Below are 26692 nucleotides of genomic sequence, written 5' to 3'. Positions count from 1 at the left end.
TATACATTTTTTTGTTTGTTTTTTTGGCTAATAGGGATTTATTGGGTAGAAGAGGGATATCAACATTCTAGCCTCTAATGTCTCTCTCTTACTACCACAAAAGTGATCTTTGTGATGGCAGTAGTAGTGTCAGCAGCTGCTGCTCTCACAATGCAGGATTAAGCGCCCCGCACTTTATTCTGTTGTGTGCTTCTGTAGAGTTTCATCCTGCAAGTTGCTGAGCCTATTTCCTACTGAGGTCAATAAGTTGAGAATGTTTGGTTTCTCTTGAATCCAGCCTGTATGTAGTAGGTGTAAGGGAGTAGAGGCTGCTACTTTTGAAGCTTCTAGGCCCATTGTGACTTTTACTTTGCTGGTTCTGTATCCACTTTGACTCCCTAAAACTAACTTTAGGCTTCTTTTGCTTGTGATGCAAGTGAGTTCATCCAACTGAAATAAACTCCACAAAATGGTAATAATTTATTAAAATAGACGCTCTGAAATGTCATCCATGTTTGGTTAATCCTCAGAATCTTTAAATCATTAGGTGCCTATAAAACTTAACACACAGTCAGCTTGAAAGCCATGTTTGTCTTAAGTATTTTGTACCTATAGGAGCTTAAAAATAGCACGTGGGATTATTGTATAATTGAAAGAAATAGGTAGAATTCTCTTTTTCAGTTTTAGATTTGTATACTGTGCAGGGCTTTGTGGTTAGCCAGTTTCACTGTTTCTTTATAGAAACTATAATCATGCTAGCTTGTATACAGTGAAGAAGCTTTCTGTAACAGAGTTGTCCCATTGAACTGTGTGCATATTTGTAAAATCAAGGTCATAATTGGATTTCTCTCTTGCTGGAAAACATTAAATATCAACAGAAGAGTGAGGGGAGAAAAACACTTGGACATTTTTGTCAGTGTTTCTGTGTGCCCCAGGTATGAATGGAACTGTACATATCGATTTTGATATGGTTAAGTTGTCACTTATTCTTATTGCTAATCTTGGTTGATTGACTTGATTTATGCTGATATTTAAGTCCATATAGACTTGACTTTAAACCATGTTAATGTTAGGAAAATCTTGATTAGACTTCTTGGATGTTTGTTCATTCTCAAGAAAGTATTTCAGACTGTATTTTTGTTTTCAGGAAAAATGGCGACTACTTCCAGCATTTCTAAAGGTTAGTGCTGTGCATATATTTTACCCTTACATCAATATTTTAGCTGTTTAGGTGAAAACTGTTCAACCTAATAAGTTTAAGATTAATTATTACTATACATAGAGTTTAACAAACTAAAAGATGGTTAGACCTGTGTGTTAATCTTAATGCTTAGTAAATTCAGTTTAAAATAAAATGTCATCATAGAGATTCTCCAAATGGAGAGAGGAAAAATTAGAAACAATAGGAACAAGACTTCTGACTTTCCATGTATGACTTCCTTCTTTCCAAATGCAGTGTTTTCCCAAGCCTCTCTAGTTTCTGGCTGCTCATCCTTTCAAAAATGTTTTGTCATGTAGAGCTAGGCCTCCTTCAAACACTAGAGTACTACTGTGCATACTCTTCAGTCTGCTCTCCAGGGCACCAGAAAGCTTCCCTTTTTTTCTTGTTAATCTTTACAATGTCATCTAATTTGTGACTTTTTCCCCCCCCCCCATTTTCAGTCTGTCAATGTCAGTGTCCATTTGTCATCTCCTCCTCCTATTGTGTCTCTTCCCTCTATTACCATATTTACCTGAATCCAAGACAACTCTGGATTTGAGATTCCCCCCCCAGTTAGTCTAGACATGGAAAGTGTATAAATTTGTTACTGTTTTCCATGTGTACACTCTAACTGGTAAGTCGTCCAACTTTTTGGGCGCTCTTCACCCCTGGGCTGCAGTAAGGCTGGGGATGGAGGGTAGGCAGGGGGGCAGAGGCTCTGCAGACAGGGGGAGGATGCAGGCAGTGACCACGATTCCAACTCTAACACCTACCATGCAGGCTTTGCCGTCTGCCAGATTCCTGCTCCCATCACGAACAAACTCCTTACACGAGTGAAACTTTCTGAGTAACTTTAAAGAGGCATGTCTTTGTCAGCAGCCAGTTTTTAAGCCAGTCTGAAGTAGGAATTTATTAAACAAAATTTTCAAATATATATTTATACAGAGCTCAGACCAACAAGCCTGGCTGGTGTCTCTGAGTGCCCTATGGGTACATATATATTTCAATGTCATAAATATAATATGTTAATATATATTATAATATATATTTCAATGGCATCCAAAGACATCAGCCAGGCCTGTTGGTCTAAGCTCTGTATAAACACTTAGTAGGTAGATATGGTCTCAGTCCCAAAGGGAACTCATTTAATGTGACTGACCTCATTACATGCATCTCAATTTCATCACTACTCATGCTGGTGTTTGAAAAATCAGGTCCTAATTAAAGATGCAAATTAAGATACAGCAGCTGTGCCAGGAAGATTAGGAGGGAGGACAAGAATAACTGTACTATGGGGGTGGTAACCTAAGTTAATTGCATGCAGTCAGCTAAATCTGAGTTCTGTACACACTTTCTGTGCATTTTGTCTTGGAATTTTTTCTTGGAAACCATAACCCACTGGACTCCCATAGAAGCATCACCTTTTCTCTTTCTAAAGGGCTGTCTCACTTTTATAGGGACTCTTTCGAGCCTCGTAGTATTAACTCCCTTCCTTTCTGATAGGAAGTACTCACCTGAGAGGGAGCAGTGGAGTCTGTGTCAGTGTCAAGTATAGTGGGTAAAGCTCAGAAGTTAGTTATGGAGCATGTTTTGCCTTGATAACATTGTGGCCCAGCGGTAAAGGTGTGACAGAGGCCTACTCGTTACACATCTCCTATATTTTTATAACTCCTTCACATCTCCTTCAACCACCCCACAAACAACTTTCAGAGGCTTGAATGATCAATGTCATCATTGGAACTCTTGAAGCTGTAACGGTGGAGACTGCTTCTGGTGGAGAGCTGTTGGGGTCATGTGGGAGCAAGATGAGAACAGAGACCCAGACAGGTTTATACTAACAGCATACATCTTACATTATTTCTAGTTCTGTGACTCATTTGTTGTGGAACTGCTTATTGCAATGAATTGTACACAGGCTGATAGTGATAGATTCAGAGATGCTAGGGTCGGAAGGGACCTCAATAGATCATCGAGTCCAACCCCCTGCATAGGCAGAAAAGAGTGCTGGGTTCAGATGACCCCAGCTAGATGCTTATCTAACCTCCTCTTGCTCTCCCCTACCCTGGGGGTCTTCACCACCTCCCTTGGGAGCCCGTTCCAGACCTTGGCCACTCGAACTGTGAAGAAGTTCTTCCTAATGTCCAGTCTAAATCTGCTCCCTGCTAGCTTGTGGCCATTATTTCTTGTAACCCCCGGGGGCACCTTGGTGAATAAAACCTCACCAATTCCCTTCTGTGCCCCCGTGATGAACTTATAGGCAGCCACAAGGTCGCCTCTCAACCTGCTCTTGCGGAGGCTGAAGAGGTCCAGGTGCCCCAGTCTCTCCTCATAGGGCTTGGCCTGCAAGCCCTTAACCATACAAGTGGCCCTTCTCTGGACCCTCTCCAGGTTATCCACATCCCTCTTGAAGTGTGGCGCCCAAAACTGCACGCAGTATCCCAACTGCGGTCTGACCAGCGCCCGATAAAGGGGAAGTATCACCTCCTTGGATCTGTTCATCATGCATCTTCTGATGCACGATAAAGTGCCGTTAGCTTTTCTGATGGCTTCGTCACACTGCTGACTCATGTTCATCTTGGAGTCCACTAGGACTCCAAGATCCCTTTCCGCTTCCGTGCCACCAAGCAGGTCATTTCCTAGGCAGTAGGTATGCTGGACATTTTTCCTCCCTAGGTGCAGCACTTTGCATTTCTCCTTGTTGAATTGATTCTGTTGTTTTCTGCCCATATGTCCAACCTGTCCAGGTCTGCTTGTAGTTGTTCCCTGCCCTCCGGCGTGTCCACTTCTCCCCACAGTTTTGTGTCATCCACAAACTTGGACAGAGTACACTTCACTCCCTCATCCAAGTCACTGATGAAGACATTGAAGAGTATCGGTCCAAGGACCGAGCCCTGCGGGACCCCACTGCCCACACCTTTCCAGGTTGATACCGACCCATCCACTACGACTCTCTGGGTGCGACCCTCCAGCCAATTCACCACCCACCGGACTGTGTAGTCATCCAAGTCACAGCCTCTGAACTTGTTCACCAGTATGGGGTGGGATACCATATTGAAGGCCTTCCTGAAGTCTAAGTATACGACATCAACCCCTACTCCTGTGTCCAGGCATTTTGTAACCTGGCCATAAGAAGAGACTAGATTAGTCAGGCATGATCTACCTGCTACGAACCCGTGCTGGTTTCCCCTCAGCATAATTTGCCCTGCCGGGCTCTCGCAAATGCGAGCCTTGATAATTTTTTCGAAGACTTTGCCTAGGATGGAGGTGAGACTGACTGACTGGCCTATAGTTGCCCGGGTCCTCCTTCCTCCCCTTCTTGAAAATGGGGACCACATTGGCCCTTTTCCAGTCATCCGGGACCTGGCCCGTGCGCCACGAGTGTTCAAATATTCCCGCCAGTGTCCGTGCAATGACGTCAGCCAGTGCCTTCAGTACCCTCGGATGGAGCTCATCCGGGCCTGCCGACTTAAAGGCATCCAGTTCCTCCAAGTGACTCTGCACCATCTCAGGGTCTACGCATGGCGGTCTGGTGCCTTGCTGCCGCCTCTCTACAATCCCAGTGAGAGCCTTGTCCTGCCATTTAGTTCAATGCACAACTGTTGTGTATTGCAGTTTCTGTATTGGAAACTATTTTTGACAAGTCTGCCAGCCAGACATGAAGTAGGGCACTTCGTACCCAAAAGCTTGCCTAACACCTCTGCTAACTATACAGTTCATCCAGTAAAAGATGTTACCCCCAAACCACTGCTTTTTACACATTTCCTGGACTAAAGATAGGCTGTTCTAAATGGTGGCAGATCAGAGAACAAGGGCCAATCATCTCAAGTTGCAGCAAGGGAAGTTTAGGTTAGATATTGGGAAAAACTTTCTCATTAGGAGGGTGGTGAAGCACTGGAACAGGTTACCCAGGGTGGTGGTGGAATCTCCACCCTTGGAGGTTTTTAAGACCTGGCTAGACAAAGTATAGTTGGCTGGTACAGTATAGTTGGGGATGGTCCTGTTTTGAGCAGGGGGTTGGACTAGATAACCTCCTGAGGTTCCTTCCGACTTGAATTTTCTATGATTCAGTAATTCTGTGATTCTATCGCAACTACCATAGCCCTCCAACCCTACCAAAAACACCTTTATCGATATTTATTTACAAATTACATAACTCATTCTTGCCTTGCTTCTGTGATTTGCTTTTCTAAAATCTTTTCATGACTGAAATAATTTTGCCCAGTAGCCTTATTTTTGTTTTATTTCTTGCCTTAAATCCAATACTGTTAAGCCAGTTCAGTAACTTCCAAGTTTCCTACTGCATTCAGTTCATTTAAAAATGTGCCTTTGCAGACTTGCATAAAAATGAATTGAATATATGTATTTCTGTTGGCTTTAAATGCTATATGCAAGGTATCATTTAAGCCAGGGATGTCCAACTTGGGTCCTGTGGGCTAGATCTGAACCACGGGGACTCTTGTAAGAGAGCTTGGGACTTCCTGCAGACTGGATATCCTATGAGTGGCAGTGGTGCCATTAATCCCGGCAGCTGCTGGAGCCATTGTTTTAGCCCATCTCTGGAACCCAGGAGTTTAATGCTGCTGCTGCTCTTCCTTCCCTATCCCCAACTTTTCCCCAGCTACTGATCTTAAAACCCTGGTTCTGGTTCTGAAGCTGTGCTGAAATAGTGGAGGTAGATGCCACAACTGTAGGGGCTCTGGCAGCAATGGTAACAAGCCTTGCTGACTGAATCAACCCACAGAGGTGGGTGGTCCAGCCTACAAGAAACCCTGTGGACCAGGTGACCCACTTCTATGGGCCAAATCTGGCCTTCAGGCCATATGTTTTCATAGATTCTAGGGCTGGAAGGGACCTTGGAAGATCATCATGACCAGCCCCCTGCACCAAGCAGGAAAGACAAGTGGGGTGAGGTGACCCCAGCAAGGTGACCATCCAGTCTCTTGAAGATTTCTAGGGTAGGCAACTGCACCACCTCTGGAGGGAACTTATTCTACAGTCTGGGCACCCTAACTGTGAATACGTTTTTTCCTAATGTTGAGCCTGAAACAGTCTTCAAGGAGTTTGTGACCATTACTCCTAGTTTTCCCCAAGGGTTCCCTGATGAACAGTTGCACACTGAGCCCTCAGTGTATACCCCTGATGTAGCGGTAAGCTGCTACCAAGTCCCCTCTCAGCCTTCTCTTTTTTAGGCTCAAGAGTCCCAGGTCCCTCAGCCTTCCTCGTATGGCTTGCCATGCAAGTCTCTGATCACGTGGGTGGCTCTTCTCTGGATTCTCTCAAGCTTTACCACATCCTTGTTAAAGTGCAGTGCCCAGAACTGGATGCAGTACTCCAGCTGTGGTCTCACCAGTGCCTAGTAGAATGGAAGAATCACATCCTTGGTTTTGCTGGAGATGCATCAATTTGATGCATGCCAGAGTATTATTAGCCCTGTTGGCTACAGCATTGCACTGCCGGCTCATGTTCATACTGTGGTCTGTTATTTCCCCCAGGTCCCTTTCATTTGTAGCGCTGGTCAGGTTGGTGTCTCCAAACCTGTAGATATACAGGGGATTGTTCGTCCCCAGATGGAGCACTTTACATTTCTCAACGTTGAACTTCATCTGGTTCTGATCCGCCTAACTTGCCAGCCTGTCTAGGTCCACCTGTTTCTGCAGCCTATTTTCAAGCGTGACCACGCTTCCCCATAACTTGGTGTTGTCCGCGAACTTGGCCAGTGAGCTCTTCACCCCCACATTCAAATCATTGATGAAGATGTTGAATAGTACTGGAGCAAGCACCGACCCTTGCAGGATACCACTGCCTGTTTCTCACCAAGACAACACAGATCCGTTCGTTAGAACTTCCTGGGTCGGGGTCCTACCCCGCCGCCAGCTTCCTACCCACCTGACTGTCTCTCAGTTAAGCTCGCAATCCTCCAATTTGCTCATGAGAACATAGTGGGATACCAGATCAAAGGCTTTTTGGAAGTCAAGGTATACAATGTCAACCTCCTCCCTCTTATCCAGGTGGTGAGTTACCTGATTGTAAAAGGAGATGGGGTTGGTAAGACAAGACCTGCCCACAACAAATGGCTGTCATTCAGAATCCTACCTTCTGCAAGCCTATCGTATGTAGACTCTTCAATGAATTTTCCAAGATTTTCCCTGGGATAGAAGTTAGGCTAATTGGCCTATAGTTACCTGGGTCCTCCCTCCTCCCCTTCTTGAAGATGGGCACAATGTTGGCCCTCTTCCAGTCCTCAGGGAAGAGCTTCACCAGGTTCCGTGGTGACTTTAGCCAGCTCCTTCAGCAGTCTTCAATGAAGTTCATCCAGTCCTGCTGACTTTTATATAAGTCTAATTTCTTTAATTGATCACATGCCAGTTCTACGGCAATAGTCAGAAGGCGGTCATTTCTACCCTGTCCATTCTGTATCCTATCTGGCATGATTTTTCCCTTGGCCTGGTGAAAGACCGAAGCAAAGTAGTCATTCAGGAGTTCAGTTTTTCTCCAAAGTGCTGGTAACCAGTTGTCCTGAGTTGTTGAGCAGTGGCCTCACACTCCCATTTGTTTTCCTCCTATTCCCTATGTACCTAAAGAAGGACTTCCTTGTTGTCCTTGATTCCTGTTGCTAATTTTAGTTCAGTTGCCGACTTGGCTTTTCTAATCTGATCCCTATAAATGCAGGCCATTGTTGTATAGTTCTCCTTGGGAGCCTGCCCCAAGCTTCCATTGTCTGTATGCCTCTTTCTTCTCTCTTAAGAAAGAATGTTTGATACCCCTGATCTGAGTCAACCTTGCCTACCCAACATGTACCTTTAAAGAAAACCAGGATCCCTGGTTAGTAGAGGCTCGTTTGCCTTTGCCTTAGACCAGCATGGCTACAACCAATATCTCCAATTATGAGAGATATCAGAGATATCTGATTAAAACCACCCCCAAATTCTCTGATTTTTAAAAACCCCCAAATCCACATGTTTTTGCAATTAAAATGAAATGCCATGATTTATGCAGGTATCAGTTGAACAAAATGTTTTATTGATGCATTTACAATTTTAAAGTAATTTGGAAGCCTACCAGTGCCTCAAACATTATAATAAAATAAATTCTAAATACCTATATATTTTGGTGTTTGATTTTGGTTTTTTTTTATTACGAAAAGTCAGAGCTCCCCGAGCCCCCTTCACTCACCAGGATGGGAGTCCAGCTGCAGCTGTCCGTCCCTTTGCCTCGCCCCAGTTGCTTTTGTGGTGCTGAGTAGCCCTGATATGCTGGTGCCCTGGCCCTGCCCATGCTGTTGCCCCTCATTGCCAACCCACAGCCCCCTGGCCCTGCCAGTGCCACTCATTTTTCTCCCCCCGCCCCCCTCCCAGCCTTGCTGGTGTCCCTTACTTCTGATCTGCTACCCCCTGGCCCCAGGCCCTAGCCCTCTAGTGTGTGAGGAAGGGTGTGGGTGTGTGAGGGGTGTCAGTACAGGCAACATGTTTGGGGGGGAGCACGTGCCCCTCAGACTTCTGTGCCCACAGTAATGTCTGGGGCTGTAGGTGGGATGGACCAGCTCCAGGCATGAGCTGCCTCTGCAGCCCAGCGGGCAGGACCTGGCACGAGAGGGAGCACTACATTGCCGTGACCACCAAGGTGAGTTTTATGGTGTCAGCGCAAAATTTTCCCCCCCCAACTGCTGCCGGGCAGATAAGGGGAGCCTCACTTTGGCCATGGTGGTGTAGTGCTCTCTCCTGTGCCAGGTCCCACCTGCTTGGCTGAGGAGGTGGCTCCTGCCTGGAGCTGGTCTGGCCTGGCTGCAGTCTGCACCCCGCTGTGGGTGCAGAAATCTAGTGGGGCATGCCCCCCTGCCCCCTGATGTGTAGCCTGTGCCTGCCTCCCCTTCCCCATAGACTTGCCTGGAGGGAGCTGTGAGAGCTGCTCACCTGGCTGCCACATGCATGTTTGCAGGTGCACATGAACATGGTGTCCCCTGCATCCTGTGTCCCACTCCCCCTAGCCTCAAGCAGCCCCTTGCAGGCTGGAACTCTGCCAGCCTGCGAGGAAACCTAGTTTCCCAGGTTTTTCTCCTTTAAAGGAGAAAATCTGTGTTTTATCCACGGCAAACAGAAAACCTGGATCCCTGGTCTTTATCCATTTGTGTCATGCTGGGAGTGATCTCTATGACATCTTCCTTTTTAATCCTTCTGTTTTGTATCCATCTTTGAGTTCTATATCTTCCAGTTTCTGACTACCTTGTGGGTATTTCAAAACGTAAGTGTTTTTGATTTAAGAAAAGTTGTTTTAATCCATGTTATCTGATCTGTGTAATACTTATTTTTTAGCTTTCCTTTCAAAGCCAGACTTTGCACTGTAATGTATGTTCTTGCATCTCTTACTTCCAAGTGTTGCCTCTTGACCTGGCCCATTAACAAAGCTAGCAGTTCTCTTAGGACTGCTGCTAACAAAATCCTAATTTTTGCCTTAATCACTAGCCATTCAAACTGTTGCAAATCTTACCTCTACGAGTGCATACATCTTTAAACTTTAGACTCCCATAGAGTTGGGGGCGAGGAGAGAGGGGAACACCATATCAGGTTCATTGCCAACAGGAGGCTAGGACATCTTTTGTCACCTCTCACCACCCTCTGTCACTTTTACTAGGTTCCCTTATCTGCATGTGCAATTTAGAATTGCCTTAATAGTTTTTTGCCCCTTTGGCCTCTCATTCACCTGCTCTTCTTTATGACTTTCCACAGCCTGTTGAGGGCATTCATTTTGTCCTCCTTCATCTCTTAGGATCATAGTCCCTTTGAGTCACTGAGTACCTTCCTCTCTCTAAATCATGATTTAAAATTTAGCTGCTTTCTTTTTAGACTACGATGGGCTATTTCTTTAGAGTATGGAGATGCAGTTTCTTGTAAGGATGACATATAAAATATTTTTTTCTTACCTTCCATACATGTTTTGGTGAAACTTTAGGCTGACACTCACAGAATGTGTGTCTGTGTACTGATGTCTTGGGTGGAAGTTCATGTTAGTAATATGGATTCTAGCCCTGCCTCCATACCAACCAAAAAAAGTCACTGAGGTCAGGGCTGGCAAGGTGTTGCTTTCTGCAAGGCAAGAAAATAGGAACTTCTGTCTGGGGTTATCTAATGCACCTGCTAAGGGTAGGGCTCAGGATCTATCCATTTCATACCTTTTGGCATCCTTGTGTGTTAGTACCTCTTCCACCTCTAATATCTTTGAGATGCGCTGTCTTAATTTTTTGTTGTTCAATCTTGCACATCTCATTGGAATGCCCTTCTACTCCTTTTAATTGATGTAATCTGAGAACACCACTTGCTAGGAAGGTGGCCTGTTCCTCTACCTCCCTAGATGACTTGTCACTATATCATAGGTAGGATGAGTATCCCAGGCTTCCAGCATAATGACAGACTGACAAAATATGTTAATATGCAGTGACTCTCCCAGTCATCCATGTGAATTTCAGAGGCTCATTTTCATTTTATGCTATATATTTAGTAAATTACAATGTAGACTGCTGAAATTAGTCAAGTTATACTGATGTAAACCTTGTGGGGAAAAGGCGGTGGAGAATCAGGCTGGTTGACTTATGGGTTTTCAAAAAAATTTCAGTTAAAATACTTCAAATTTCAGTTGATCCAGAAACTGTTATGAGTGTGTTGTCTATATATAAACTTTTTCATTGGTTTTGTGGCTAATTTTATTGAGGCTAATCCTGCTGTACATGCCTGTCTTGTTCTTTAGGTGAAAGGACTTGTGAAGCAGCACATAGACTCGTTCAACTACTTCATCAATGTAGAGGTATGCTTTCTTGGAGGAAAGGGAGGAGACATGAATATACACAACTGTGATGAACTCAATTCCTTTTTCCTTTTTTCTTGCAGATAAAGAAAATTATGAAAGCCAATGAGAAAGTTATAAGTGATGCTGACCCCATGTGGTACTTAAAGTAAGCATGAGGCTGCCTTTTGTATTGCTTGCAGTACAGGTGTCCTACATAATAAAAATAAACTGAGATGCTCTAACGTGGCTTATTTGGTTTAGAAAAGGGCAACACTATACTTCTTAAATTACCTAATTTAAACAAAATGGTTAATCATGTAGTAAAATGCTTTCTGTAATGGGGCTTTTCTGTAGTTTAGTGAATTCTTGTGATTTAAGAGGCAAGTAGATCTTTTAGTGCAGAGGTAAATTTTTTTTTCATTTTTGTATGTGTCCCCCTAATTTTTTATCACTGCATATAAAGCATAGTCCAAGTCCTTGGAAGAAAGGTGCTCTAACTGACTGAACAATCTTTGGTCATCATTCTGCTCTTCTCGGTTTCACCAAGCAAATTTCTTGATGATTGATCCTAATAATGTTTGTATTGCAGGTATCTCAATATCTATGTGGGTACCCCAGATGTTGAAGAAAGCTTTAATGTAACACGGCCTGTGTCTCCTCATGAGGTAATAGAGAATCCAGGTGGGGGATTTTATTTCATATGCAGCACATGAAAATGTGTGGGTAGTTGTCGCACATGGGCACACAGGTAGCTTCCCCCCAGTTTTTCTTTGCTTTCAAGAGAGGAACTTTTAATAATCAGGTATATTATATGGGAGGTTTGGCAGGGAGTAAGCAATGGTAGTTATGAAATTACTGGAAACCTGAATTCATATACTTTTTTTTTTTTAAATAGTTTTTTGATTCATAGCTTCACAGACCACTTATTATATGTATTCATATTATGCACAAAAACCTACATTTTGAGGACTTCAAGGTTGCAAGATCAAACTGTTATGACTTGGGAATTGCTAGAATTGTATTTTCCCCATGAAATATTTCATTCACTCCTCTAATACACTAAGCTAGCCTTGTTTAGCATCACAGAGGGAAACTCAGCACTCAAGAGTTCCAGTCTCTAGTACCTTAATCACAGGAGACCATCCTTAATGTTCTTTAAATGTCTTTTATGTGCCAATTCCTAGAACAGTGGCACCCAACCTTCTGGCTCTATTGGCCAGATGAGTGTTGTGAGTTCAGTCTGCAAGCCAGACTCTGGATGCTGGCTCAAATCCAACCATGCAAGGCTACATTATCTGGCCTTTGGGGCTCCACCTGGGTCCAGAAATGCGGTGGCATAGGAGCAGTAATTACCACTGTCACTGCTCCCCAGCCACCAAATTTCCAGACCTCTGGGTAGCCCCACTGGCCAGATGACATAGCTGCATAGGCTGAATCTGGCCTGCAGGCTGAGGAGCAGGTGTTGAGCACCACTGTTCAAAATCTTAAAAATCAACACTCCCCCCCCCCAAAAAAAGAAACTTTTTTTTTTTTTTTTAGCTATAATATGTACATAAATTATTCATACCAGCTAGTCAAAGATGAGACTGTGTATTTTATTGGTTGCCAGACCAAAATGCGGTCTTGTAGATCAAAGTGCTATGGCGGTTCTTCTGGAGCTTGAGTTTGTTGAGAGTGAAGAAGCATGATCTGTATAGACAGGTTCAGTGACTTAAGTAGCAGGTTTCTCTAGTTATGACTCAGTACATGCAAATGGGTGTTTTCAGGGTTTTGGGATGAGTTTTTTGTAAAAGGCATCTCTCTCATCCTGAGGACTGTCCTTGTTCTAGAGTTCAGGTTTGTATTCCAGAATATATGAAGATGATGGAACTGTTCAGAGAAAAGGTAGACTTTAATAATAGCAAAGTGAAATAATTCTTCCCTTATCTGTCTTAGAACAGTATCTGAACTCTGAATCTAAACCCTGGTATCTTGACTGTCTACATGCACTACTTATCCACCTGCTTATTCATTTAGCATTCTATCATAGTTCATTTTCTTCTTGTGTCATTTCCTCTGTTGGAGCACATGTATGATGTTCCATTGTTGACCTTTAAATACCGCTTTTGAGATTTCCTGTGTACTCGCACAGAAGAGCCATCTAGTGGCTAAATCTCTGTATCTAAATAAACAGACAATCCTGTATCATTTATTGTTTTTTGAAGAGCCTGATACAAATCCTGTGTGTAAAGACCCTAACTAAGTCAGTCAACTAAAACAGCAGCAAGTTATATAATTGGAGCCAAAATATTACAGTTTAGGACATGAATTATAGTTTCATAGTTGGTAGGGTCGGAAGGGACCTAAGTAGATCATCAAGTCCGACCCCCTGCCATGGGCAGGAAAGAATGCTGGGGTCAAATGACCCCGGCTAGGTGATTATCCAGCCTCTTTTTGAAGACCCCCCAGGGTAGGAGTGAGCACCACTTCCCTTGGAAGTTGGTTCCAGATCCTAGCTACCCTGACTGTGAAGTAGTGCCTCCTGATGTCAAGCCCGAATCTACTCTCAGTCAACTTATGGCCGTTATTCCTTGTTACTCCTAGTAGGGCTCGGGGGAACAGCCCCCATAGCAGTCCCATAGCCTGCTGGTCCCCCTTGGCCAGTTTGTAGATGCCACCAGATCCCCTCTCAGCCTTCTCTTGTGGAGGCTGAACAGGTTCAGGTCCCGTAGCCTCTGCTCGCAGGGCCTGCCTTGCTGCCCCCTGATCATGCGAGTGGCCCTCCTCTGGACCCTCTCGATGCTGGCCACATCCCTCCTGAAGTGCGGCGCCCAGAACTGGATGCAGTACTCCAACTGCGGCCTGACCAGTGTTGCATAGAGGGGGAGGATCACCTCCTTGGCCCTGCTAGTGATGCATCTGTGGATTCATGACAAGGTGCAGTTAGTCTTTCTGACTGTGTCCCCACATTGGCAGCCCATGTTCATTTTGGGATCAGTAGTGACTCCGAGATCCTTTTCTGCCTCTGTGCTGACTAGAAGGGAGTTCCCCAGCCTGTAAGTATGCTGCTGGTTGTTCCTCCCCAGGTGCAGTACCTCGCACTTGTCCATATTGAAACCCATCCTGTTCTCATTCGCCCACCCCTGTAACCTGTCCAGATCTAGCTGTAGCCTGTCTCTCTCCTTCAGCGTGCCCACTTCTCCCCACATCTTAGTGTCATCTGTGAATTTGAACAAGGTGCTTTTAACCCCCTTGTCCAAGTCGCTGATGAAGATGTTGAACAGTGCAGGACCGAGCCCTGGGGGACCCCACTGCCCACATCCCTCCAGATCAAAAGAGACCCATCCACCACCACTCTCTGGGTGCAGCCTTCCAGCCAGTTTGCAATCTATCGAACTGTAGGTATCGACGCCACAGTTGCCTAATTTCTTAATGAGAATGGGGTGGGAGACAGTGTTGAAGGCCTTCTAAAAGTCCAGAAAGACTATGTCCACTGTGACACTTGCATCCAAGGATTTTGTGGCCTAGTCATAGAAGGCCACCAGGTTGGTCTGACAGGACCTGCCTCGAATGAACCCATGTTGGTTGCCCCTAAGCATGATTCCCGCACCCCCCCCCGCCCCCCCCGGGTCCCTTGCCAATGTGCTCCTGGATAATTTTCTCAAAGAGCTTCCCTAGGGCCAAGGTAAGACTAACGGGCCTGTGGTTTCCTGAGTCCCCCTTCCTCCCTTTTTTGAAAATGGGGACTGCGCTGGCCCTCTTCCAGTCCTCTCGCACCTCGCCAGAGCACCATGAGTGCTTGTAAAGCTGTGCCAGGGGTTCCGCAATGACCTCTACTAATTCCCTCAGCACTCTGGGGTGGAAATCGTCAGGACCTGCTGATATGAACATGTCTTGTTCCACCAGAAGTTCCCTGACTAGGTCGTCACTGACCCTGGGCCTGGCAGCGCCTCCTCTGGGTCCATCAGGGATCCCAGCTGAGGGGATACCCTGGTCTCTGCTCAAAAAAATGGAGGCAAAGAAATTGTTAAAGAGGTTAGCTTTTTCATCTGGTGTAACCACCAGATTTCCTAGCATGTCCTGCAGAGGCCCTACATTACCCCGTATGTTCTTTTTACCCCCTATGTATTTAAAAAAGGACTTCTTGTTATCCTTGATCCGGGTTGCTAGTGCCAGTTCCATCTCTGCCTTAACCTTCCTTACAGCCCCCCTACAGTCTTGAGCAATGCAGGTATAATCCTCCTTGATGATGGCCCCTTCCTTCCATTGGGTGTACGCCTCCTTTTTAGCTTTCAGATGTTCCTGGATACTTCTAGAGAGCCATGGGGGCTTTTGAGCACTCTTGCCCACTTTGATCTGTGTTGGGATTGTCGCTCTTTGGGCTTGGAGGATTGCCTCCTTAAGGAATGACCACTCTTCTTGGACTCCCAATTCCACTCCCCTCTGGGACCTCAGTGCCTCCCCAACTGGTCTCCTTACCTCATTGAAATCTGCCCTCCTGAAGTCTAGGGCTGTTGCCTTGCTGCAGGCCTTTGACACCCTGCGCTGGATGGTGAATTCCAGTAGGTGAGGATTGCTATCGCCCAGGTGGTTGAGAAACTGCAGTCCACTCACCAGGTTGTCTCCTGTGGCCAGGACCAGGTCCAACAAGGCATTTCCCCTGGTGGGACTGTGCACCTCCTGGGTTAGATGGAGGTCCTGTAACTCGGCTAGGAACCTACATGAGCGATCAGACCTGGCTGACTGCTCTTCCCGGCAGATGTCCAGATAGTTTAGGTCACCCATGATGACCATACCCCTCGACTTAACTGCCTCCGCGAGCTGACCTGAGAATTCCCAGTCCAGCTCTTCCCCCTGGTTGGTTGCCCTGTAGTAAACCCCCACTGTCCTGATTTGTGTGGGTGGGGGGGAGCAGGAAGGCTGTGTGTATAACTTCAGAGGTGCATATTGTTCACCTAAAGCTATACTTCTTTAAAACATTGTAAAATATGAAGACTAACATTTGAAAAAATCCAACCTGCTTTGTCTCCATGTAAGGTAGGATTTTTTTGCAAATATCTCAGTGGCTCCATTAAATTATAGCAGGACTTTTGCCATTAGCCTCCAACTTTCTTTTAAAAAGCCTACTCTGTGGGACCTGACATGGTCAGATTTGAGTGTTCAGCATCTTCAACAGATTCTGAGAATTGCTAGGCCTTCCTCATCCCGGCAAAAGAGGCCACTTACTCTAGGTGTCTACCTATGAATTTTGGAACCTAATTTTAGGCACCATTTTTAAACATGTCTCACACATACTGGCATCAGAACAAGGAGTTAGCTTACTCTGTAAGGCCTGTGTTCACTTGATTCTAAATACGAAAAAGTAAGGATGAGAGAGGTTTTTTTGTAGCATAGAATGATTATTAGAAATATTTCTTTCCTCCATGCATTTACAAATCAGGATGATAATTTTATAGCAAGTACCCTGACTGCTCACACAGAGCATTAGGAAATTTAGTTTGCTTTCTGTAGTTTTCCAACTGCTAGATTGAATTAGAACTGAAGATGAGCCAATGAACTTTCTCCTAATTGCACCTCAAACTGCAGGTGTGGATGAACTTGTTTTGAGAGATGTATTTACCATGAAGGGGGGCAAAAGAGAGCTATAATGTGCAATGACCCTTCAAGCATGTTTCATATATGGTCATGTCTTCAACCTGCAGGACTGTCTTTCTTCCACCATAAACCTGTCTTTCATCCAGTATGTTTATTATATCTTTGTAAATCTTTAAAACCTTTTCCCTAATACCCAAATATCCCAAGAATCGCTTTCCTCAGTTAAAAGAACATGCTGAGGATTGAAGTTATAAGTTACCTTTAATCAGTAACTTTGAAGGCAGGGTAGAGATGCACCTTTATGGACTAACTGATTTGGAGATGCATAAGCTTTTGTTAGCAGTAGCTCACTTTATCAATGCTGTGAAAGACATGCAGAGAGCAGGCTATCAAACAAAAGTAAATATGAAACTCGGGGAAGGGCAGTGCTAACAGAGGGAGAGGGGGTTGGAGAGAACAAAAAAGCAATAAACCCATAGAGACATTAAAGCTAATCCAGATAATGGGATAAGAATATGTAGTCTCAGACCATACTTAACACAGTTCAGTCTGTGGATGATTTCTTGTTCCATAACTTCCTGTTCAGGCCCATTTTTAAAATTCCATTGTTTAAGAACAGCTATTTTGAGGTCAGAAAGGGAATGTACAGAGAGGTTGAAGTGTTTTGCCACAGGTTTTTATGTACTTCTAGACTTGATGTCAGATCAGTGTCCATTCATTCTGTCATGTAAGGATCACCATGTCTTTCCAATGGAAACAATGGAGGCGCACTGCCAGCAGGTGATGGCATATATGACATTGGTAAAGGGGCACATGAATGAACCTCAGATGTAACAATCTGTGTTTATTTGGTCCAGTTATGATGTGGTCTGTGTTGATGCAGGGACATAGTTGACATCTGGGTCTATTGCAAGGCCTGGTGCCTTTGAGAATCAAAGTTAAGTAACTTGTTGCTAGAGAGATGCCATTTGATGTTTTGAAGTTGTCTGTGAATGCAAGTAAATTCTATAGGCATTTGCGTATTTCCTAATGCAAGACTGGTTGATCTAAGGAACTTGCATGTGGAGATCTAAAGAGATGAGAAACCCTCATAGTAAGGCCAGTCTGGTATCTGTGGCAAAGACCTCTATGGTAGGGTGCTCTTTGAAGTCGAAATATTGTGTATAGAGAATAGCCAAAACCCTGCATTTTGAACGCAAAGTTGATTGCAGAATCTCCACTTGCAAGTAAGGGTAAGAAGCATCTAATTATATGGCTGTTTATCTTTTAAGTGTCGCCTGAGAGATATGACCTACTCTGCCCCAATAACAGTGGACATTGAATACACAAGAGGCAGTCAGAGGATTATTCGCAATGCATTACCCATTGGCAGGTAAGATGTTGATTCTCGAGGTGCTAGCATTAATTTTTGTTCGCTGTTAGTTCTGTTTAGTGGAAAACTTACCATAATTCTTGCTTTCTCTTTTAAAGGTAGATAAATAAAAAAATAAGTAAGCTTGTAAGTAGAACTTATTGAATAACAGCAGAGGATATTTTGCGTTGAGATTTTTGTAAGGTTTGTTTTGTTTTGTGTTTTGGTCGAGGCTTTTTGAAGCTTTAATTTGGGTCTTTCTCCAAAGTGGATTAATCTTTAGCTAGAAAGAGGAAATATTCAAAATAAAAGGATACTAGAGTCTCAAGCATGACTATTTCAAAGGGAAAGAATTTCTGGGTAGAAATAAATGTTTGGAATAACTCCATATTGTGACTTATTCTCTTAAAATGTGTCCAAATAAAAAGACATTTTCATTAAAACTTTTCTGTTATTTCTCAAGATACTTTTACATTATTGCCCAAGATGGAGAGAATTTGTGACCTGCACTACTTAATACAGTTAAATAAAAATTTAAGTCGTCATAAAAGCTTGCCCCCTCTCCTGCCCACAGATTTTTCTGCTATTTTAAACAACAGAAAGAGGATTTATTAAGGAACGAACAGAGCAAACTATTCCATAGAACTTATGCAGCATATCTGAATGTTAAAACCAGCAGCTAAGCATGCTGTGTCATCTTCTGCCAAGTTAGATGGTCACTGCAAGAAAAAAAAAGAAAATCATCTGCAGAGAACACTGAAGTGCCAAGAACCCATTTTAGGTGATTTGAGAGAGTCTTCAGTGATCTTGTGTGTGTACATTTTTAAACTCAAAGCACGAGGGACAGAAGTTTCATACTTGAATGAAGGGAGGGACCTAAACTGTAAACATGCAGCTTAGTTTACTTGGGTAGAAGTACTATTTTAAAAACTACTGATTTAAAATTTAAAAGGCATCTTGAACATTTTATATATACAGCGTGGCAAATGAGATGCAGAGAGAGACTCATGAAATGCATCAATTCTGTTACGCAATTCTAGATTTGTTAAATGAATTTCAGTGAATACACTTTAAAAAAAAAAAAAACTCTGAGATTTTAACTGTTAAAATTTGAGAACATCTAATTAGGAACATGTTTTCTTAATCTTTCCTTTAAGATAATTTGCCTTCCCAAGTGAATGTGTATCATCATTCTTCCATGTTTGACTTGTAGCTCTGCTAGGAACAGAAAAAATACATCAACCTTTTTTTTGGTCCTGTCCACTTCAGCAGGATCAGATGGAGTGTGTGTGTTTCATTCTGGAAAGGGAGACAACAGCTTCTGATTTTTGTATAAAAGAGAATTATTTCTCATTTGAGTAGCCAAGGGGAAAAAAAATTAATGTCTTATTGCATTCCAGACTCTCCTTATATTTCCAGGTATGCTTATAATGTGCACTGGCTCATCACCCCTTTCTATTTTCTTAAACTGTTTGGAAAACTCACTCTGACCCATTTTCCTCAAATAAGGGGATTGTTTGCTATACTGTTGTCGCATAGTAGCATGAAAATTATTTATTTTCTGTCATAGAAAAATTAATGGTTTCTGCTTGAGTTAGGGCTGTTCTCCTAGGGTTTTGATCAGTGCATTTGCAAGCTCCATTTAAATCCCTTTCTACCAAATGATTATGGCCCCTGAATTAGTAACCAAGGAACTGGGCTGATCATGTTCATGATCTAGGATAATGATTAGCATATGAAGCTACTTATCTCTAGCAAGTAAATGAACACACTGTCCCAAGGGACACAGCTGGAGTAATTAGGATGTCTTTGTAGATGCACTGCTGTGAGAGAAATGGCAATTCTTCCTTCCTATTAAATCTGAAACTTGCATACAACTGGTTTCACCCTTTTTAATTTTTAGTTTTAAATGTATAACGAGTCCACAAAACTGGAAAGCTTTGAAGGAAATAGTTTTATTTAGCAAGAGATTAGCCTGATTTTTTTTTTTTTTTTAAATCATCATTAGTGTTTATTTGAATGCAACCTGTTTAAGTCCATAGTTGTCTAGTATTGCTCTTAAACATGATGTGAAATTCATCCCACCATGAGGGGCCAGGATAAAGGTTATGCACAATTTAAGTGTCATATAGGTGCTATTTTGAGGATTGAGCTGAATCATAGGCCTCATGCAGATCATTTTCAATGTCACTCGCAATGAATTTGTTCATCTTGTTTGCCGGCAAAATTAAGTGCAATGGATATTTTTAGGCCGGTTCTTTAGTGTCTGTTATCAATCCAGAATACAAATTCTTTTTCTTTTTGAAGTAAATTGGCCTACATTTTTTCAGATCATTTTCAATGGGGGAAAAAAAAAATTAAGCCATTTTAAGGTTGGAACAATATTTTGGAAGACTGATAAAGCTTAACAATATTGGTAGTTCATCACCAGGGATCTAGGTTTTCCATTTACCATGGAAAAGCAGAAAAAATGTGGATTTTCCATTTTAACATAGAAAAAAGTAGATTTTTCATTTTAACGGAGAAACATGGATTTTCCACTTTTGCAAAGAGCTCTCTGCAGGCTGACAGAGTTTCAGCCTGCAAGAGCTTCTCGCAAAAAGGGCAGCAAACCCAGAGCCCTGTCCTGAGGGAGAAGGAGCGGGGCCTGAGACTATCAGCCAGGGCTTGGCTTAGGCTCACTTTCCCTTTTGGGGCCTTTGAAGTAAATGGGGCTTGCTGGAGGGACACTGGGGGACTGTGGATTGGGGATGGGGAGCACTGGCAGGACTTGGGGGGGGGGGGAAGTGGTTGGGGGATGTGGGAAGAGTCAGTAGGGCATGGTGGGGGTGTATGGGTTGGGACTGAGCGGGCAGGGAGATGTCCATGGGAAGCCCCACATGGAGGCCCGGCCCGGCCCGGCCCGGCCCGGCCCAATGGCACATGGACCAGGAGCCATGCAACATTGGGCTGGGCAGGCAGCTGCACGTAGAGGCATGGAGTCGTGCGCCATTGTTGCTAGGTAGGCTTGCTTCTGCCTGCCTCCACATACATCTTCCTGGTGGAGTGGTGAAAGCCCCACATGGAGGTATGGAACCAGCTGGTCCAGCCTGATGGTGCATCGCTCCCAGTCCACGCACCATCGGGCTGGGTGGGCTCTGTGCCTCCATGTGGGGCTGCCAGCACTCCAGCAGGAAGCTGCCCATGGAGGCATGTAGCCTGCCTGGCCCAATGTTGGGCGGGTCCTGCCTGCAGTGCTGCAGTCGGCACGTGCTGGCATGGAGCCAGCCTGGTCTGGTGTGAAGTAGTGCACCATTGGGTCATGCCGGCTCCGTGCCAGCATGTGCAGGCCCTGGGACTTGGCCAGAGGTGCACACCTCGAGGAGCTCTGCCTGCTGTAGTCATGAGCACCCTGAGGGCCCACTGCCTGCTGCTGCTGAGCTGCCAGTGGTGTGGGCTGTGCGCCACAAACCCCACAAGCTCCACATAGTCCCATACCAACACACCCCACTCACCACAACCCCCATCCCTTCACAACCCCCACACAAACCCAATGCACATGTGCACACACGCACTTCACAACCCCCCCACACTCCTCCAAACCCCACACCTACTCACAACCCCCCCCACACCCACACCCACCCTCCAACCATACCAAGTACCTGTGTATATTTCTAAAGAAGGTTCAGATAGCTAGTGTTCTATTTAGTTTAATTTGTAAAAATAATAATAATTTTGCATAACTTTGAATTTTTCTGCACATATTTCCCTGGAGTGTACAGAGTAGTTTCAGCAGAAGCTCTGATTTTCCATGATGCAAAACCCAAAATCAAATGTCAAAATAGGTATTTAGAATTTATTATAATGATTGAGGCACTGGTAGGCTTCCAGATTCCTTTAAAACTGTAAGTATTTCAATAAAAAACGTGTTCAACTGATGTATGTGTGGCCTTTCATTTTAATCACAGATTTTGGGGTTTTAGTCGGAGAGTTTGCATATTTTTATCAGAGAAAACCAGAAGCGCTTTTCATCACTTGGAGATTTAGCTCTTGAACAAGCACATGCCTGGCTTCACAAGAAGGGCCCTAGGTAGCTCATTAACCTAAAAAATAAAACCAAGCTTTAACACTTTGCCTTAAACTAGTAAAAGTAAAATAGCTTAATAAAAGCTACATAATGTCTTATATTCTTTAGATTGTATGTTATAGCAACAAGGCTGTATCTAGACTGTAGTCAGGAGGTACCTTTGCGGCAGAGGAAGGTGTGTCTTAATTAAACTAATACAGTGATCCCTGGGTGCCAATAACAGTAAAGTTGCAGTGAAATGGGCTTCAGTGGAGCCTCAATAAGCTCGTTTGAGACCTGGGGTATTTTGACTTGCCTGCCATTGCATCTTCCCTGTTATTGCTACCCTAGCTAGTTTAGATAAATGCTAGTTTGATTATGTTGGCACGTGCTGCAACCACACGTTTGATCACATCATAGAGCCTAATTTTTTTTTTCTTATGCACTTCTGCAGAATTTTTAATGTTACATAGTTTTATGGGATTATAATATGGGATTAAAAGTTTTTAATTTGCTTTCCTTGCTTTTGCTTGCCCTGATGTGAACATTTAAAGAACGTAGTTCTTAGTATACAACACTTCAGTTCAGTTGCCACACTTTTTTTTTTTCCTTTTTTTTTAATTCTAAGGTCCTTTATTATTCACGTTGTCATTCCTTTCTTGCTCAAAGTACAAAAGTAACTGGGTTTGGGGTTTTTTTTTTCTTTCAGAATGCCCATAATGCTTCGCAGTTCCAATTGTGTTCTTACTGGGAAAACGCCAGCAGAGTTTGCCAAACTTAATGAGTGCCCTTTAGATCCAGGTACTATCTTCCATTTTTTTTTTTTTTTTTTTTCCCCGTCCCCTTTTATATTTCTGTGATTTTTTTTCAGTGTGTTGCACAGGTGGTATATGTTTGTTCTGTTCTTTCAGAGGCGTATTATAAAAATAGGGTTTAATAGGATAATTATTAGGGGTGTGCAAAGCTTCGGTCGCCAATTTGATTCAGAGAAGATTCAGCCTGATTTTTTTGAGGCCAAATCATCTAATCTGAATCAAATTGGGAGACCCATAAAAACCTCCGAATCGATTTGAAGCATCTGAATTGGTTCGGTGATTTGGAAGGCGGTCTTGTGGGGAAACAAACTGAAAAGAGGAAGTGGGGGAAGAGAGGGGAAAGACTGACATCTGTAGCTGGCCAGTGATTGTGATCTTTCTCTGAGTTCCCTTCCAATCGCAGTGCTCTGGGGTAGGGACATAGAAACAACATACTTCACTTCATCCACCTCCTAGATGCCAAACCTCATGAACTCAGTATAGACATTGGATTTATGACACTATAACCTGCCTAACATCTGACTCCCCAGGTACCTCTCCACTTTTACCTGCTACATCCCACTTGCCCCACCGCCTCCCAGCCTGTTTCTCACCCCTGATGCCTCAATTTATGTTTTCACTGACTGGTTTTCTTGCATGCATACCAGCCTCTGGCTTCTTTACTATTCATTCCATCCAGGAAGAGCGCGCACACCAGCTGCAGATGCTTCCTCAGCCTGACGAAGGGTTTTTACACCTGAAAGCTTGCTAAGATATGTTTCTCCAACTATTCAGCTGGTCTAATTAAAGATATTAGATTGATCCTAAGCACCTTGTTTGCCTATGTCCTTAGACCAACACAGCTACAACCTACACCCCTTAACACACGCGCGACACAAGTTTTGCTTTCAGAACCTTGAGAGGTACAAGGGTTTCTGTGAAAGTGCACATCTCCTTGAAACTTGGCAGGCCTCATGCCCTCAGAAGGGCCTACCATCCCTGCTGTTTTCATCCAAATATGCCAAAAAATGACAAAGTTATAGGTATTTCAGTGATTCCCCATTGTAGTCCATGGCCAAATCTCTTCAAATCAGTGCTGAATCTTTGAAGCTGATTTGGCCAAATCAATTTGGGACAGTGACCCAAATCTCTGAATTGAATCACTGTCCTCCAAATCCCGCTGAATCTAAATACCTCTCTATTTGCACAGGCCTAATAAATATCCCATCTGTTTGTATGTAGTCTGATTTCCCCCCCCCCCCGGGACATGGATATAGACAAATGTACATTTGGAGCAGTTTCATAGGATCTAGGGGGTGCTGTCTGGACTGTGCATCTGCTGTGACATTCAAACTTCTGTGTGTGCGCAAGCTGGGAAAGAGATAAATGTAGCAAAGAAGCTCTAGTTTTAACTCTGCTTCCTCCCGGGTTCAAGTTCAAGTAGTTTTGCTACATTTATATTGTTTCCAGCTCGTGCAACTGAGAGAGCACAGCTGCTGTTAAATTCTGAATCAGCAGCTTCCCTTCTTTAAAACTGTTCCAAAAGTACATTTGTCCATATCCTAACCACTTCCCTTTGCCTTGGAGAAAGGGAATGTGTAGCTGTAAGTAGGGAAAGCAGTGCATCTTAACACGAATCCACTATGGTGAAGAACCGAGCATCTCAACCGATCAGTTCTTTATAATCAAGATGTTTTAATCATGTGTTCCTCTAGCAAATGATATCTTCAGCTTAGTTTGCAATGCCAACAATTTAGTAATCCCATTTTGATTTAATTATAGTTTTAGTAATGGTTTCCTATCTGCCTTGGAGTTCTCTATTGGCATCCTGTGGTACTGTGCTAAAGCCCCTGATGCACATTACATTTATTGTGCAATTAACTGGTTAATTGCACAATAAATGGTATGCTGCTCTTATTAAGTAATTATCGCACATTAAAAATGGTCAGCCTGCCACAAAGATGTTACTTGAAAAATGTGGAACTATTTTGTAGCTGGTTTCTATCAAGTTTCAATTCAAACATGTGGCATACCACACGTTGGGTGATAGGTCTTTGCTGGGTCCTCTAGCATCCCAGGGTGCACTGCTCACCAGCCGCCTGTCTGCCAAAGCTGACAATCACTTGGTTGTCAGCATTGACGTTAGGATGGGGGTTGGCACATGGACTGGGACAGTCCTGGCCCCAATGCAAATTTGGGCTGCTGGGGAAGCAGGCTGCAAGGCTCCCATGGAAAGGGAAGCCAAAGGTCTCCCTCTACTAGGAACCTGGTAACCCTTGAGCCCAGCAGTCTTTCCTGCCTTGCCCTGAGCCCTTGCAGAGAATTTTAAAATGTCAGGTTGGAGGGAGCCAGGCTAAATTCATCATTTTTTAGATGCCTCAGGATGTCTAAAAACAGTACATGCAGTTGGGTGATCCTGGGGCTGTCCCAGGACCAGTTTAAGGTCTGCTGATGGTTGGACCTGGTCCTGGATAACCTGGGGTCTCAAACTGGCCCTGGGACTGGGTCTGACAGTCAGCTGATAGTTAGATTTGGCCCCAGATAGCCCGCGGTCTTGGATCTGCTGGAGGGGCTGTCGGCAGCCCTGAGTCCAGGACAGAGCCACTCCCTACCTGATATGCAGACTTAAGGTGGGGGCAGAACCACAGTAGCTTGATCGGGATCCAAGGAATTCTATACCCTATCCTAAACCTTGTGCCATCTGCCATCCACTTTTGGTATAGTAGGTAGAAAGTGTGATGTTTTAGATATGGAGTAAAATTGCTCCAATCCCAATTGCATCATTGTTTTAATGTCTGTCAGGGGCCAAAAGGTGCAGACAGACTAACATTTTGTAGTGGGTTGAATAGTAATGGGCTTTGAAGTAGTCGCAAAATGTAGCGCTTCAGGCAATTATGAATATTTCCCAGGTAATACTTGAAGGTGAGATTCTTACCAATTCTAATGGAATTTCTTTATCGCTCACTTAGAAGATGGTTCACTTGGGTGAAAGGTGGATAATAGTTCCCATGTTTTTTTCCTCGTATGTAATTTTCTTTAAATAAGAAATCACTTAGAAATAATTTAGAAAACAAAATTACATATTCATAAAATTTTAAAGGAGGAAGTACATCCTTTCTTTTCTGTTTATAGGTGGCTACTTCATTGTTAAAGGTGTAGAGAAAGTCATTCTCATTCAAGAGCAGTTGTCCAAAAACAGGATCATTGTGGAAGCTGATAGAAAAGGGACGGTTGGAGCCTCTGTTACCAGGTATGGGGAATTACTGCAGCCACATGTGTCTTGAATATATTACTATTTAGGAGTTGTTTTCTTTTACTTCAGTTTTAATGAAAAAAGGAATGCTGAAAGCATATCCAGCACCATTGTTAGTTATGCTTAGTACTGAAGCTTGCTGTGACAAGCTCACACTTGGCACTACTGGCTCAGTGTCACAGGTGTGCCCTGTGCCCCTGGGCCATGTTACACCTGACCCACTCACCTGCCATGACTTGATGTTCCAAGATAACCCTGTACTCGCCTGTAGGTGATCCACTGGTTCTCTGCAGGCTGGATATGACTGTAGTGGTGCATCTTCTGTGAGGTTCTTCCTCCCCTACACCCCAACCCTTTTTTGTTCAAGTGTCATTGCTGTTTGTTGGGTCATAGTTGTTTTCCACCTAGGCCATCCCATGGTGTTATGCTGTGGCTTGGATCCTTAGGGGTCCATCCTTTTTTTTCACGTTAATGTTGGAACATAAAAGAATGGCAGCTAAACAGATAAACTTAAAACAGCTCAGCTCGATGGCCAAGCAGGGCACTGGTGCTTTGCTGCCCCAAGCTTTTTCCCCTCCTTGGGGTGTGAGTTACTTCAGGCTTTATACCCCCTCACTTCTTATTGGCCCCTTGGGAATGTGCCCTCCCTGGCTGGACCCTTCCTGGGTTGGCTCCAGGCCAGGTCTAGCTTTGCCTTGGGGTGGCCACTATTGCGCCC

General features: G+C 43.9%; 1 protein-coding gene across 4 annotated transcripts in view; it reads left to right on the top strand.

The window, feature by feature from the left end:
• POLR3B (RNA polymerase III subunit B) overlaps window positions 1–26692 on the top strand; it is a 130774-nt gene that overhangs the window by 4264 nt on the left and 99818 nt on the right. For all 4 annotated transcript variants that reach the window (XM_019489314.2, XM_014608300.3, XM_059726433.1 and 1 more), the window contains 7 exons: window positions 1127–1159; window positions 10919–10975; window positions 11059–11123; window positions 11547–11622; window positions 17803–17903; window positions 22637–22728; window positions 25854–25971. In XM_019489314.2, coding sequence (XP_019344859.1) covers window positions 11071–11123; window positions 11547–11622; window positions 17803–17903; window positions 22637–22728; window positions 25854–25971 — 440 coding nt within the window. In that variant the 5' untranslated portion in view covers window positions 1127–1159; window positions 10919–10975; window positions 11059–11070. The remainder of the gene's footprint in view (window positions 1–1126; window positions 1160–10918; window positions 10976–11058; window positions 11124–11546; window positions 11623–17802; window positions 17904–22636; window positions 22729–25853; window positions 25972–26692) is intronic.

This window comes from Alligator mississippiensis, chromosome 4 (genome assembly GCF_030867095.1).
Source record: "Alligator mississippiensis isolate rAllMis1 chromosome 4, rAllMis1, whole genome shotgun sequence".
NCBI classification, from domain to species: Eukaryota; Metazoa; Chordata; order Crocodylia; family Alligatoridae; genus Alligator; species Alligator mississippiensis.
The sequence above is the reverse complement of the archived record's forward strand: the minus strand, read 5'-3'. Positions and strand labels throughout refer to the sequence as shown.